Source organism: Marmota marmota, unplaced genomic scaffold (genome assembly GCF_001458135.2).
Source record: "Marmota marmota marmota unplaced genomic scaffold, marMar, whole genome shotgun sequence".
NCBI lineage: Eukaryota > Metazoa > Chordata > Mammalia > Rodentia > Sciuridae > Marmota > Marmota marmota.
The window spans coordinates 52,408,210-52,422,841 of record NW_025999968.1 but is presented as its reverse complement, the minus strand read 5'-3'; the positions used below and the strand labels follow the sequence as shown (position 1 = coordinate 52,422,841).

The window sequence follows — 14,632 nt, the reverse complement described above, 5'->3', positions numbered from 1 at the left end:
TGTATTCTTTCTTCCACTGTGAAAATGACTCTGCCATCCAAGGGCACGCAGTGCTAAGAAGATAAGGAGGAGGTGTTCAGTTATCATAGCCTCCCAGCACTATGTCGTCAACCCCAGAAATGTCAGGGACAGTGAGAAGCCAAGAGGCAGAGGGCAGGCTGGTTGGAGGAATAATTTCTAGGAGCCAAAGAAGCTGCCAAGGCAGCTCCAAGGCAGAGGCAGATAGGAGGGAAGTGGAATCTGAGGAATGCAGACATCTGGCCCCTCTGGGGGGTCCCCAGAAGCCTTCCAGGCCTCAGGGGGGTGATTAAAACAGAAGGGCCCCATCAGCTTCCTCCCCTTTATCCCCGAAAGTGAAACTCCATCACCCCTGATAAATTGCAGATCTGTTTCTTGCTATGTGAAAGAGCCTAATTTACACCTTTAAATTTTAAACATAGCTGTGAGATTAAGAGAATAACCCACTGCCATTTGTTCACTAAAACAATAATGAATGTTTTCAAGCTAACTCTGTGTGTGTGCTTTGTTTTTTAACCAAATACCCACTGAATATCCATGATTAACACCACTGTACAGATACAGAAACTAAAGTTAAGAGTATTTGAAGTCAAACCTGGTGGGGCATCTCTGTAATCTTAGCCACTGAGGCTGAAGCAAGAGGATCACAAGCTCAAGGCCAGCCTGAGCAACTTAGAGAGACCCTGACTCAAAATAGAAATTAAATAAATAAAGAGTTGGAGGTGCTAAAGTGCCTCTGAGTTCAATCCCCAATACAAAAAAAAAAAAAACGAGTTTTGAATGCTGTGCCCAAGATTACCCAAATGCTAAGGAGCAAAAAGATGGGAACCAAAACTGTCATCCCTAAAGCCTATATTTTAGTACATGTCACCATTATGCAACAGATTAGAGAGCACAGGCAAAAAGTCCCTACTCTACTGGTTTAACAGTAACTTCAAAGAATGGAATGCTATCAAAATCAAATTTTTAAAGACTATAAAGGAACATGAGGAAATGTTCTATTATCAGTGAAATAAAGAATACTTGCAACACAATGTGAACAGAGTATTCCAATTTTGGAGCATATGAATTCAAAGGGGGAAAAAGAAAAATCAAGTGGTCTACAAAGGAATGTGTGATTATGGATGATTTTTATTTTCTTATTTGTGTTCCTGTTTATTTTCCACAAGGAACAGGGGTTTAGGGGGAGGGGTCCTATTTAATTCACCGGAAAGAAAATTAACATTTTTTGTAAGTCATCTAACACAGAGGGGGAGTCAATAGTGAAGCAGGATGGGTAAAGCGCACGGCAAGCCAAGAGTAGGTGTAGGGGGTATTTTTAAAAAGCACATTACAATTACCAAATATTAGGCCTCATGGAACAAATATCAGCCCAGGATTCATTTGAATGTGTTTAAAAACCTCAACTATTCTAAAATGCACCTGTGACTGAATGATTAAAGGAATCTTATATTGCTAAATAATTGGTCAAAAATACTTTTTTAAACATTATTTTAAAACATTTAGGTGGAGGGCTCAGTGGAAGAACAGCAGGTGGGGCATACACAAGGCTTTGGGTTCTACCTGCACCACAGCAAAGGGAAAAAAAATCACAGTTGATCATAGGAACAACACTGATATATTGGACAATTTATCTGTGTTTAAGTACATATGCTGTTGAATAATAAATCCCTTCAAAATCTGGAAGACATTCTTCATCTGATTATTAGAATTTAAAAAAAAAATTTTTTTATTCCAAACACTCTTAGGTACTTTATCAGCTGCTTTAATGGCCCTCTATGATTTAAAAAAAAAAAAAAAAAGTGAGAAAGAAAGATTAAAAAAAAAAAAAAACAATACTTCAACACTCCATTCCTGATCTAAGAAAAAGCATCTCAGAGTAATGAATTAGATAGGAGCACAATAGTCACATAGCACTTGCCCTCCAGAGGGAAATTCAAGTTTTATTACATCAAATTGGCCTTGAAACTGCAACTACTGCTCACAAATGTTAGTTTTTAATAGAATAAAATGTCATCCTATGGGAATGACACATTACAAACCTGCAGAAGTGTTTTCAAAACAAGCTTTCTTCATTCGTATTATTAAATGTAAATGTTCAACGGAGAACTGAGTCATAGACTAGTTTCTCTAATTAAATTTTTAATCTGGAACAAAGAATGCACTTGGAAAGCTAGACTTCTATATCAGAGCAGCAGGAATTCCAATGAATACCCCGATTACATAAGTGATAACACTTATCTTCATCCATTTGGCTTCACTGAAGCAGGGCTCAGATAAAACACTAAAATATTCAGATCCCAGACTCTACAGCCAACTTTCCTAAAGTTTTACTTTCACCCCAGGCACTTCCTCATTCCATTTGCCTCTGATGTCCCCTCTCAGCTCAAATGAGAACTATGCAGAGGCTTGAAAAAGCTGGTCTAGTTCCAGATGGTCTGTATATTAAACTAGGAGATGCACCAGGTATTCTATTTTGCTTTTAATGAACATTCTGTGTCCATTCTTGTAGAGGAGGGTTGAACAAACAGACTCGAAGGGCCTGTACATTGTGCTACTTAAGACACACACTTGCACTTAAAGACACACACCACTGGATTCAAAAACCTCTCTCCTATCCTAGGTCTTTCTCCCTCCAATGAAAAAGAAAAACTAAATTTAGACTGAACACTAACTTGAGCAACTCAGTCTCCCCTGCTTCCTTCATTGGGAAAGTCTCCTGCAACAAATTTATGGCATGATAAACTTTGCATGGTATTCTGTAACTTATATTTAATAGTGTACATACAAGTGCATATGCATTTGTGCATACATATGCTACACACAGATACCTTTGTGGGTGTGTACCCAGAGAGAGAAATACATATTGGCTCAGGCTCTTCATCTCATAGTAAACACACAAAAGTAAATAAATAGCACACCAGAACTGCAGGTGCAGGAAAGTCTCTCTCAGTCCCCAGACCATGTGGAGGTTACTGCCTACAACACCCATCCCAGCAGTTATGTCCAGGGCTTTGAGCTTTCATTCATCACTGATTAGTGACCTAATTAGCTGCTGACTAATTCTTTCATTTGGAAACTCTTTGTTAAGACTCCAAATACTCAATCTGGTTTTGCCATTGTCTGTTGGTTTTCCTAAAATGTGGGGCTTTCTGTATTAAACTCGAGATAGTCCTGGGCAAATCAGGACACTGGTCAATCTATTCTGCAAAATAAGGACAACAGGACCTACCACAAAAGGCTGTGTGAGGCATATATTGTCTTTTGCAGCCAAACATCCAGGACGAGGCCCAGCAGATGATATGCAACCTATAAAGGTTAATCATTATTCTTGTTATCAGTGCTGTTACCGCCTCATGGTCAAAGAAAAGAGCCTCCGCTCATTTGTTCATGGAAGGTTTTCCTTGGTTCAGTGTTTGGTGATCCTGCTCCAGGAAGATGAATCTGGACTTTCTCCTATCATCCCTCACTGAGACAGCAGACTCTGCGGGGACACTCTGAGCTTGGTGGACACCCATTCTTGCTGCACACAGAGCTCTGGCAAAGAGCAGATGACCAAGAGAAAGGCCTCATGGAACAAAAATGTCCAAACAGGGTCAGGAAGATGGCCTGACAACTTACCCAAAGCCATGAGGGAGGATGTAAGACAATTACAACTCGAGCAGGGGATTAGAGCAGAGGTACCGCAGGCAGGGGGATCAAAATGAATCCAATGGCTCAGAAAATGGGCAAGAGAAGCAAGCAGGATTATAAAATGTTTTGGCAGGCACTTGACTTTGGAGACTAATAAACTTATAAGAAAAAAATATAGTCAAAGAGACAGACGCCAAACCTACATATATCTCCATGGGAAACATCCAAAGAAATGTATGTTTGCAAATAGCAGCTTCTCCCATCTGTTGCAGTGTTGGTACATTTCTCAGGAAAGAGCTGAGGGTCCATTAGCAGTCCTGTGACACTGCAAAATATTTGTCTGCTTCTTGTTGATCACCTGTCACTCAGATCCTCAGGTGCCTACCTTAACAAATCTGTGCAGAAAGCATGGTTATTTCCAGGACAACATTTTCTACAGAGCGCCAGCCAAGCAACCCATTCAACCTCAGGCACTCGTTCCCAGAAGCAGCAAGGAGCAAGAGAAACAGAAAGCGCCTGCAGATCCATAGCCTGCCAACTTACATATTGCCATCCAGGAGGCTGTACGCATGTCCTGGAAGATGGAAGGTTTTCTTAGATCCATCCCAAAACTATTTACCCAACGCCTTCTCTGTGCCAGGTACTACTCTAGGTACCAGGGATAGAGCCGTGGTCCACTTTCACCAGGTTTACAGTCTAGTGGGGGGATGAATGAAAAGCACATCGACACAGAAATACATACTGTGTTAGTCAGCTTTTGTGTCACTGTGACCAAAAATATCTGACAAGAACAACTTAGAGGAGAAAAAGTTTATTTGGGGCTCACGGTTTCAGGGATCTCAGTCCACAGGCGGCCAGTCCATGGCTCTGGGCCCAAAGGGAGGTAGCACATCATGGGGGAAAGGACCCAGCAGAGGAAAGCTGCTCCCCTCAAGGCAGCAAGGAAGCACAGAGAACGAGGGGGAAGGGGCCACAAGGAAGATGCACCCTTCCAGGGCACGCCCCAATGTCCCTACCTCCTCCAGCCACCCGCCACCTCCTCTAGCCACGCCCACTCCTCTAGCCACGCCCCACTCCTCCAGCCACGCCCCACTCCTCCAGCCACGCCCCACCTGCCTACAATCACCACCCAGTCAGTCCATTCAAACTAGGATGAACTGATTAGGTCACAACTCTCACAATCCAACCATTTCTCCTCTGGATATTCCTGCATTCACAAAGGAGCTTTTGAGGGGGCAACTCATATCCAAACCATAAAATATACACAGGGTCAAGTGAAGGTAAGAGTCAAATTGTGCCCCCTCAATTCATAAATAGGAATCCTAGCCCTCCATACCTCAGAATGACTTTATTTGGAAACAGAGTCTTTACAGAAGTTACCAAGCTGAAGTGAGGTCATTATGGTGGGCCCTGATGTAGTAGGACTAGTGTCCTCATACAAGGGGACACTTGTTATGACAGAGTCAGACAGGCCTCCAGGGAAGAAAATGTGAAAAGACACAGGCAGAAGTCGCCATTGAGAATGGGAAGAGGTTGGAACCACCCTCCTTCAAGGCTTTCAGAGGACGGGCCCTCCGCCCACAACCTTGACCTTGGACTTCTAACCCCCAGGGAACCCACAGCCTCTGCTGTTGCAGACACCCTGTCTGAGGCAGTTATTTACTGCAGCCCAAGCAGCAGTGAGAAACGCTCTGAGAGCAGGGGTGACAGAGGACACGGGCATTTCAGGGACAGCTGTCAGAGTGAGGCCACGCTGATGCTGATTCCGACCAGCAGACCCAGTGATTTCCCCACCACTGCTGCTCCTCGGAGGACTCTTGGTAGGAAGAATTCAGAGTGCCAAGGCATATTTTAACACGTGTGCACACAGCTGACTTAGTGCATTCAGTGTCCAAATTCCATGGTGGTTCTTGCTCCTTAAAAAGTCACTTCCCTCTACATTCCCCCTTTTTCTTTGTCTTTGTCCCTTTGGGATGTTATAACAAAATACCATAGAGTGAGTGGCTTGGCAATAGCAGAAATTTCTCTCTCACAGTTCTGGATGCTGTGAAGTCCAAGATCAAGGCTTTGGAAGATTTGGTGTCTGGTGAGTTTGTTTCCTGGCTCATAGAAATGGTTTCTTGTTTTGTCCACACACAGTGGAGGGACACTAATTACAGACAGGAAGCAGATCTAATCACCCGCCAAAGGCGCCATCTCCAAAGACCATCACATCTCCAGACAACCAAAGCAACAATCCACCATAAACTGTATTGCCTGTTTTATGAAGAGGTGATGAGACATAGGTGCCTCTTTGGCTTATCCCAGCTAGGGTCAAATATGCCAATGTCCACTCTTAATCATGTCTCTCCCCTGAAAGCCAATCATGGCAGGGCTGGGGCAATAATCAGACATGCTTAGTTTAGGGTCCTGCTTGTGCCACCAACCCACCTAACCTGAATATGATCTACAACTTTAGCCCAATGACACTGATGCTAACAAATCAAGGAGACCCAAACCGTTGTCCCAGTAACCCACAAACCTCTCTGCAGTCAGTACAGCTGACAATGAAGCAGTAGCTCTTAACATTTTGGAAGCAAGTAACTCCTCATAAATCCTCTCCCCATAAATATGATTACATATACAATCTTTAGAGGTTCATGGACACCCAACCCATCAGTGGTCCTTTCTAGTTAGTATAATCCAAGGAAGTAACCGCTGCAGATACCAAGAACCACCAAGACACAAAGACAAAGAATAAATGAGGAACAGGGAAAGATGAAGCAGCCTGCAAACCATATCACTCAAAGAGAACTAATTTCCTTAATATACAAAGAGGCCTGACAAATCACTAAGAAAAAGACCAAACACCCAAGAGAAAAAATGAGGACTAAACATGAAAAGTGAACAGAAATGAAATGTAAATTGCCAAGGACATGTGGAAAATATACTCAATTCCCTTGTAAATAAGAGAAAAAATAAACAAGATACCATGTTTAATCTACCACATTGGAAAAGATCAAAAAGTATAAAAATATCCTGTGCTCGCAAAAATGCACAAAAAAAGCAGACACCCCTAAACCAAGTTGTTGTGAGTATAAATTGGGACATCCTCAATGGAAGACAATTTGGCACTATGTATCAACAGTTAAAACAGACATGTGATTTAGCCTAATACTAAGATATACAGAAAATACCCCTCAGATAAACTGAAAACATTTACGAAATAACAAATGGGCATAGATATATGTATTGCAGCATAATGTGGAAATAACAATTCCCAAAATGTTTAAAATCTAAATACCCATTAACATGGAATGGTTAAGTCAGTATATTATCTCCGTATACTGAATATTATGTAGCGTTTAAAAAGAATGAGGCAATTCTGTAGTAGTTCTAGAGAAGACGTATTGCTAAGTTAAAAAAAAAAATGGGGTACTGAACAGCATGTACAGTGTAAAGACACATCTGTCCACACTCACACGTTTACAGACATGCACATGGGCATGTGTGCATATGGGGCACCTCCAGAAGGATGCATGAGAAACTAGAACCTGGGGTCACCTCTGGGGACACAGGACCTGGGAACAGAGGCGCATATATAAGAGGCAGCTATTTCTCACGGTGAGCTCCCGCAAAGACTTTGAATTCCAGACCATGAATCTGTATGACCTACCCCAAAACGTCACCAAATGCATCATAAAAACACAAAAAATGATCTCAAAACAAAAAGAACTCAGGAATTAGAACTGTGTGCTAGGGCAGAGTGGGCACAGTAAGGCGATAAGAGGACATCAAAGGTGGTTCTGCCCTGAACCGTCTCGGTGTCCATCAGAAGGTCTGAATTGGTACTCTAGTTGTCAAAACCCATTTCCCACCACCCCCTCAACGACTTTGGCCCAACTCATGATGAGAGGAGAAGGGTCTCTCCCACGGAAGGGCGATACCATCTCTGAATCAGGCACACAGGTGACAAGTCAGCCAGGCTCTGTTGCCACAAAGTTCTCCAGAGAAAATACACAGAGCAAAGGGAGACTTCAACCTACAAGGACCAAAGAACAGGAACGAGTCTTGAACACTGAAACTGAAGAGAAAGGAGAGGCCAAGTTTAGATCAGAGCGTGTGGAACGCGGAGCCTGCCCATCAGCCACCTTACTGGAGCAGGAAGTGAGGAAACTGTCCCGCTGTGCTGGAGATGAAGAGCCTGGCTCCAGCCCAGTCCCTCTCAGCAGGCGGTAGATGACTCCCCCAGCTTCCTACTCTCAGCTGTGAGACCTTCCCAGGAACTGCCCTTAACATCTATCGTGTCCAGGGTTATGCTGCCTTCTCAGGGCCTGATTCCTGAATTGTAATAAAGGTCCAACTTGGACCAGGGCCAGCTGGGCTCTAGGGCTCACAACAGCATAGGCAGAGCTTTGCTCCAGACTGCATGAGAGTCTGGCTTCTCCTTCTGCACACTGCTGCTCTGTCCCTTCCACCCCCTCCCCTACCCACTCCCCTCACCCTCTCCCTCACAGGTATTGGCCCTGCTATGTACTCCCTGAAAGCACATTCATTTCCTTCCCAAGGTCAGTTTGCCAGGAAGTCACCTGCAACACCATACTAATGATCTAAGGGGTCGTGGGTTGAACTGTGCTCCCCCCTAGCCCCAAGAGATATCTTCAAGTACCTGTGAATGCGATCTTATTTGCAAATAGGATCTTTGTACAGTTAATCAAATTAAGATGAGATGATACTATGAGGGTAGACCCAAAATCCTATGGCTGGTGTCCTTATAAGGAGATGGATAAGGAAATTTGGAAACAGAGGAGACACCCAGAGGAAAAAACCATAAGAGATAACACAGATTGGAGCATTGAAGCTACTAACTAGGGATTCCAAGGACTGCTAGCAAGCACCAGAAAAGCCAGAAGAGGCAAGGAAGGATTCTCCCCTAGAGCAGTTTCCAGGCATTCATTGTGGACTTCTGGCCTCCAGAACTGTGAGTATAAATTTCTGCGGTTTAAACCTCACTGCTGGTGATCATTTGTTATAGTCATCCTGGCAAACTAACAAAGTCAGAGAGTAAATCTACTCAGAGCATCTGTTACGGTTTAGATATGAGGTGTCCCCCAAAAGCCCAGGTATGAGATAATGCAAGAAAGTTTAGAGGTGAAATGATTGGGTTATGAGAATTCTAACCTACCCAGTGCATTAAGTTAGCTAGGTGGTTACTGTGGACAGGTAAGACGTGGCTGGAGGAGGTAGGTCACTAGGGACATGCCTTTGGGGGTATATATTATGACCCTGGTGAGCAAAGCTCTTGCTGCTTCTTGATTGCCGCGTCCTGAGCTGCTTTCCTCCACTACACCCATCTGCCAGGATGTTCTGCCTCACCTCGAGCCCAGGGCAACAGTCGGCCATCTTTGGACTGAGATCTCTGAAACCATGAGCCAAACAAACTTCTCCTCTTCTAATTGTTCTTGTCAAGTCTTTTGGTCACAGTGACACAAGGCTAACCAAAATAGCATCCCTCTCCTTAGGCAATGCAAGTTAAAACACCAGCAAATTGGTTCTCACCTGCCCAAGGTTGCTGCCAGCATCTAATGAGAAACTGCAAGGCACATTCTCAATAAGCCATAAAACTCTCAATACCACTGGATGATAAAGGAGAGGTGAAAGCTCCCTCAGGTTTGCCAAGGCATTAAACTGCACAGGTAGCATTCAGGCCATGAGTTACTCCCTCCTTCCCGCTAGGACCTTACCAGTCAGTAGCACCCCCATCAGAAGGCGTGAAATTCAGTGCAGGTCAGCAGTTGAAAGTGGCCAGCGCCCTTGCTGAGCAAATGAAGTGTCTGCAGCACTTAGATAAAATAAGTCTTGACTACTAGGTTGCAATTAGCTGAGAGAGTAAGTCTCTAGGTTTCCATGAATAACCGAGACAGGGTGTATATTCCAAGAGAAATGATACTTCAAGTCCAAACTGCCTTCCTACAGAGAACACTCAGCCTGCCCATGTCTTTGGGTGGGCATGTCTGGCCACTCCCAACCCCTCCTGGGAGGGTAAGATCTGGGATGGATGATTGCCACGCTGCTCAGGGACAATGGGCAGCATGCACAATTCTCTATTCTTGCAGACCCGAGTCTGATTGTTAGGTACGGGAACCAACTCCTGCAGAGAAAATGTAGGGTTGTACTCCTCTTCGTGGGCACCGTTCTGCACTGTTACGCTGACTCGAAGCACCCTTTGAAGTCCCTGGGACCTGTATCAATGAACACTAGGAACCCAGCTCTATGTGCCAATTTCCACCATTCCCAAGTACTTCAAAAAGATGAGGCAGGCAGAAAGTTCAAAAGAATGTGCCCGCAACTGCAGCATGCAATCTGGGAAATTATAGGCACTGCCTTGTCACCCAGGACACACTGAGCAGGTGCTTTTGCAACCGCCTCCTTCTTGCCAAGAAGTCCCTGCTGAGGATTAATAGGAATTTCCAGTTCTCTAAGCATTTCTTGTTCCCAGAACTATTACCCCTTAAATTTCTAGCACTTAAAAAGAAATACAGGGTTTAACACCTGTTTGTTTCAGAAATACTTGCTAAAAAGAGATCTGCCAAAAGGCCAACTCTAAAATTAGTCATATTTCCTGCTCTGCAAAACATAGTAAATTGTATTTTTAGTAACTCCTTCACTCCAGGTATCTGTCACTGTCATGCTCTATGCTGATTATTGGCAACTTACTAAGCGCACAATCCTTATTTTTAGCCCCAAATAGATAATGAAGTGATAAACAGGCTTTTTTTTTTTCTTTAACCAAAGGTTAGAACAAGATATTTAAACATCCTAAGCAGTCATTATGTACCCAATTTTGTCTCTTAATCTCAAAAGAAGGTAATGGGTGACTCTGGTTGCCCTTATAATGAGTTTGCCTGCCTTTCAAATCAGCTCTACTCTCGATACACATTTACACTTTGCCCAATAATGCTTGTCTAGCTATATTTTATCAATTTTGTCAAATGTAATAATAATCTATTATGGGCCAGAGACTGTGCATTAGGTGTCAGTTACCAATACCAGGGGCAGGAAGCACACGTGCTCCGGGATTTCCCAAGTCCTCACTCCAAGCTCCTGCTCTGCAACTTGGTTCTCTGTCTCAAAGTCATTGAGATACTTTTCAGAATCTAATTCTATGATCATTTTCCTGATCTAAACATCAACTCAGTTCAGCCCTGAACGAGAATGTACCAATTAACAATTTCATAGGATCCAGCGAATTTTCATTTTTAAAGCCAGATTTTACAGAGGTTACATTAACTCAAAACCAGAGGGGGCAAAATCAGGTCTCAGCCTAAAGCCATCCTTTGTTTTCAAGCAGTCAAAGGGCCATCTAGATTCAAATTACTTCCAAACTTCTGAGGACAGAGCAGGTAAAAGACTGTCCTGCAAGCACCAGTAGCAACAGAGGCCTCTGCATAAGATAGGATCAAAGCCTGAAAGAAAGGCAGGAAAAAGTGGTTCCTTTGTCATCCAGACTCACAGTAATTCCAGGCAAAACACAGAGAATTTCACTCACAGAGTTTTGGAAATGTGCTTCACACTGAAAAGGCACACAAACATCACCACCATCACCACCTCCCCAGATGCCTTCGACCACCAGTACTCCAGATTTGGGCAGAAATCACCCAACACAAAGTACACAGTTTGAGATCATAGCTATGAAACAGGAGAAACCCAGGGCACCCCCTCATCTTCTCTTTCCCTATCCTGTTTCATGAACTGATTTTCCAAGATAACCTGCCCTGAATCCTTCCATTCGGGGTGGGTGAGCAGGATACATCTATTTCTAAATCATGTTCATGATTTCATTTCCCTTTCCATATAGCCTGTTTCCTTTAAAAAAAGAAGTAGAAGCCAGGCACCGTGGCACATGCCTGTAATCCCAGCGGCTCAGAGGCTGAGGCAGGAGGATCGCGTGTTCAAAGCCAGCCTCGCAAGCCAAGCAACTCAGTGAGACCCTGTCTCTAAATAAAATACAAAATAGGGCTGGGGATGTGCCTCAATGGTTGAGTGCCCCTGAGTTCAATCCCTGGTACCCCTCCCCCCCAGAAAAGGAGAAAAGTACTTTATCTAAAAAGTATGCACCCCAAGAAAGGAGGAAAAAGTAGGGGAAGGGGGTTGCCTTCCAGGTTCCCTTCATATCAAGGTCTGCCACTGATTGATTGGTCTGCTCACTTTAGTACAGCTTCCCAGCTGAAGCCTGCACCTTCTAAAAAGGACTTGTGGTTGCAAATAGCCTGAGGTTGCTTTCACCTTTGTTTTGGTCGGAACTTAGTAAGGCAATACCCAAAACAAGAGTGGGAATGGAGACTCATTAACTCTGTGATCCTTCCCAAGCAGAGTCATGCATGCAAGAGCTCTGTGCCCACACACACACACACACACACACACACACAAAACCACCACACATTTTAATCTCTACAATCTGCTAAACTCCACATCTATTAGTTAAGCATTAAAGGTGCTGAATTTGGGAGATAAATGCTATGAATGACACCATTGTTTCTTTAAAGCCAACAACAGAGTGTACTAAAATCCAGATTTCTCCTAATGCTTGCTTACAGCCACAGAAGCACTGGTTCTCACGCTGGAGAGAAACAGAGCTGGAAAACCAAGTTTTTCAACATGAACATCCCTCCCTGGCCTCTGCCTCCCCACTAGGAACCACTGTCCTTAACTAGATCAAATCAATTGGTCCAGGGAAATAATTTCACATCCAATTAATACCTCCTCTCATTGCAAAGATGAAGTGAGAATCATCAATTAAGAAAGATAAAATGGGAGGGGGAGGAGCGGAACACTGGGGGGTGTCACCCAGCTCCTCATTTGGAACTCATTTGGGCCATGCAACGGGCTCCAGAACCCAGAGTAGTGAGTAGCAGAGTAGCTGCTGAGCTCTGAATACATCCACAGGCACTTCAGCAAGGCCAAGAGCTTTATGTTATGAAGCAAAAATGTACCGGTGAGGAGCAGAGGCACAGCCCAACAAGGGAAAGTGGAGAGTAGCCAGGGAAGCTGTGGGCAGGGCAGGGAGTTGAGTGTACTCCCAAAGTGAACTCGTAATGTTTGCCACTACCTGGTTTGCATGGGACTCACCTCTTTTTTTTTTTTTTTTTTTTTTTTTTTTTTGCTACATTTAGAGAGGAAACATCAGGACCAGACAGAATCCTATACGTTCCAAATGAGATAAAATGCTACCACCCATTTACACAGGGACAGAAGTGAGCTCACCAATTAGCGCGACATCCATGTGCCCTGAACAGACCCACCATATGTAAGGAGGACAGCCCACTCGAACCAAGAAGTAAGGTGTTCCTTGCTCCCTTTGGACTAGAATGAAATTCGGAGGGCTTTGGTTTTTTGGTTTTGCTTTTTTATTTTTTTCTTTGAAGATTACTGTAGTGAGTTCATACTGGACCCTCACATTTGCATAGAAGTCCAGAAGCACCTTTTAAAACTCCTCATTCTTACCCCACTCACCCAAAATAAAGGGGTCCCCCAATTGAAATGGCTACAGAAATAAACGACAATTTACAAGGATGATGGGGTTGTGCACTCAAATGCAAGGGGCTCCAGGACAAGGTGGGGAGTAGGGAGGGGAACTAAAGGTGAGGAGCGGCTGGGGCAGGAAGGCAGGCAGGGCAGCTTGCCTGGCCACCAGGTTCTCAGCAGTCTGGATGGAGGATCCACTTCTGAGGCCAGAAGGGTTTGGCTCTCTGGCTACTTGCCCAGTTAGGAAGCCCTGAGCTTCCCTCCTCCCTCCAAGAGGGGCTGCTCCCCTTTAGTGTGAGCAAGTCCCAGCCTGGGGGGAATCTTGAGTCTTAGATGACTATAAGCTGAGCAGCCTGGAATAGCTCCAAGTCTGGGACAACTCCGTGCCTGGGACGCCTCACAGCCGGGGTTGACCCAGCCTCAAAACTAAGTGGTCTCTAGGGTTTCTTCTCAAGTTACACCTGGCCTGGAAAGGGATCACCTCATCCCACTCTGACTTGGCCAGAGAGGTGTCCCTCCGTGTCTTGAGGAGGGCTTCCTTTACTTAGCCCCTTTTCTAAAAAGATAAGAACACAACTCCCAACCTCTAAACTCTGGGGGGTGTCTGTGTGGATCTATACCTGCAAGAAGCAGGGTCTGCAAGAAAGCTGCCACCCAGGGATGGGAGGGATCCAGGGATGGGGGGGGAGGGGAGAAAGTGGTAGGGGTGAGCATTGGCTGGTGCTCATGGGATGCAGATGTGGGAGGGGCAAATGGAGAGAAATGCAGGTTGAGGAACAGACTGGTGGAGTGTAGGGAGGGTATGTGAAATCTTCTGTGCACAAAAATCCCCTAGCTGCCCCAGCCCAGAGGTGAAGAGGAATATCTGTAGGGTTTCAGCCTTTCCCCAGCTCCTCCCCAGAGCCTAGAAAGGGATCAAACCTTAAGCCACCCCTAAGGCCGGCTATATCGGCCCTTCCGCCTCGCACGTAAGAGTCAGGTCCTCTATCTCTTATTCTTGCCTCTCCAAGGATCTGTCTCCCCTACCCACAGAGAGCGCAGAGTCCCCGAACTCCTGCACCCTGACCCTCCTGCTCTGGTGTCCGCCAAGGTGGCGCCTTTCGAAAAGCAAAAGGATACGTGGGACCACTTCGCGGTGAGTCGGTCGCCACCCCCCACCCCGCCCCAGGAAAATGACCCCAGACCACCCATCAGTGGGTGCCAGATGACCCCCTACGGAGAGGGCTGAGTGCGCGTTTAGCTCGACCCCTCTTTTGGCCAGAGAGAAAAGCCAGGTGGAGTGGGGGGCGCCTGGCCCGGGACGATGCTTTGGTACTCCCGGTGCCATGCTCTCTGCAGGGTCCGGCCGTCCGCTCCCTCCCGGAGCCCGTAACCCGCGGGCCAGAGGCCGGCGCCCAGGAAGCTCACCTTCTCTCCGGTCAACACGTGCAGCCCCTCGCGCACCTTGGCGAAGGAGCCCTCGCCCAGCTTCCTGCTG

General features: G+C 45.3%; 1 protein-coding gene across 1 annotated transcript in view; it reads right to left on the bottom strand.

Annotated features, from left to right (window-relative positions):
* Window positions 1-14,632, bottom strand: part of Hunk (hormonally up-regulated Neu-associated kinase) — a 108,051-nt gene that overhangs the window by 86,106 nt on the left and 7,313 nt on the right. Inside the window, exon 2 of the mRNA XM_015478338.2 lies at window positions 14,563-14,626. Coding sequence (XP_015333824.1) covers window positions 14,563-14,626 — 64 coding nt within the window. The remainder of the gene's footprint in view (window positions 1-14,562; window positions 14,627-14,632) is intronic.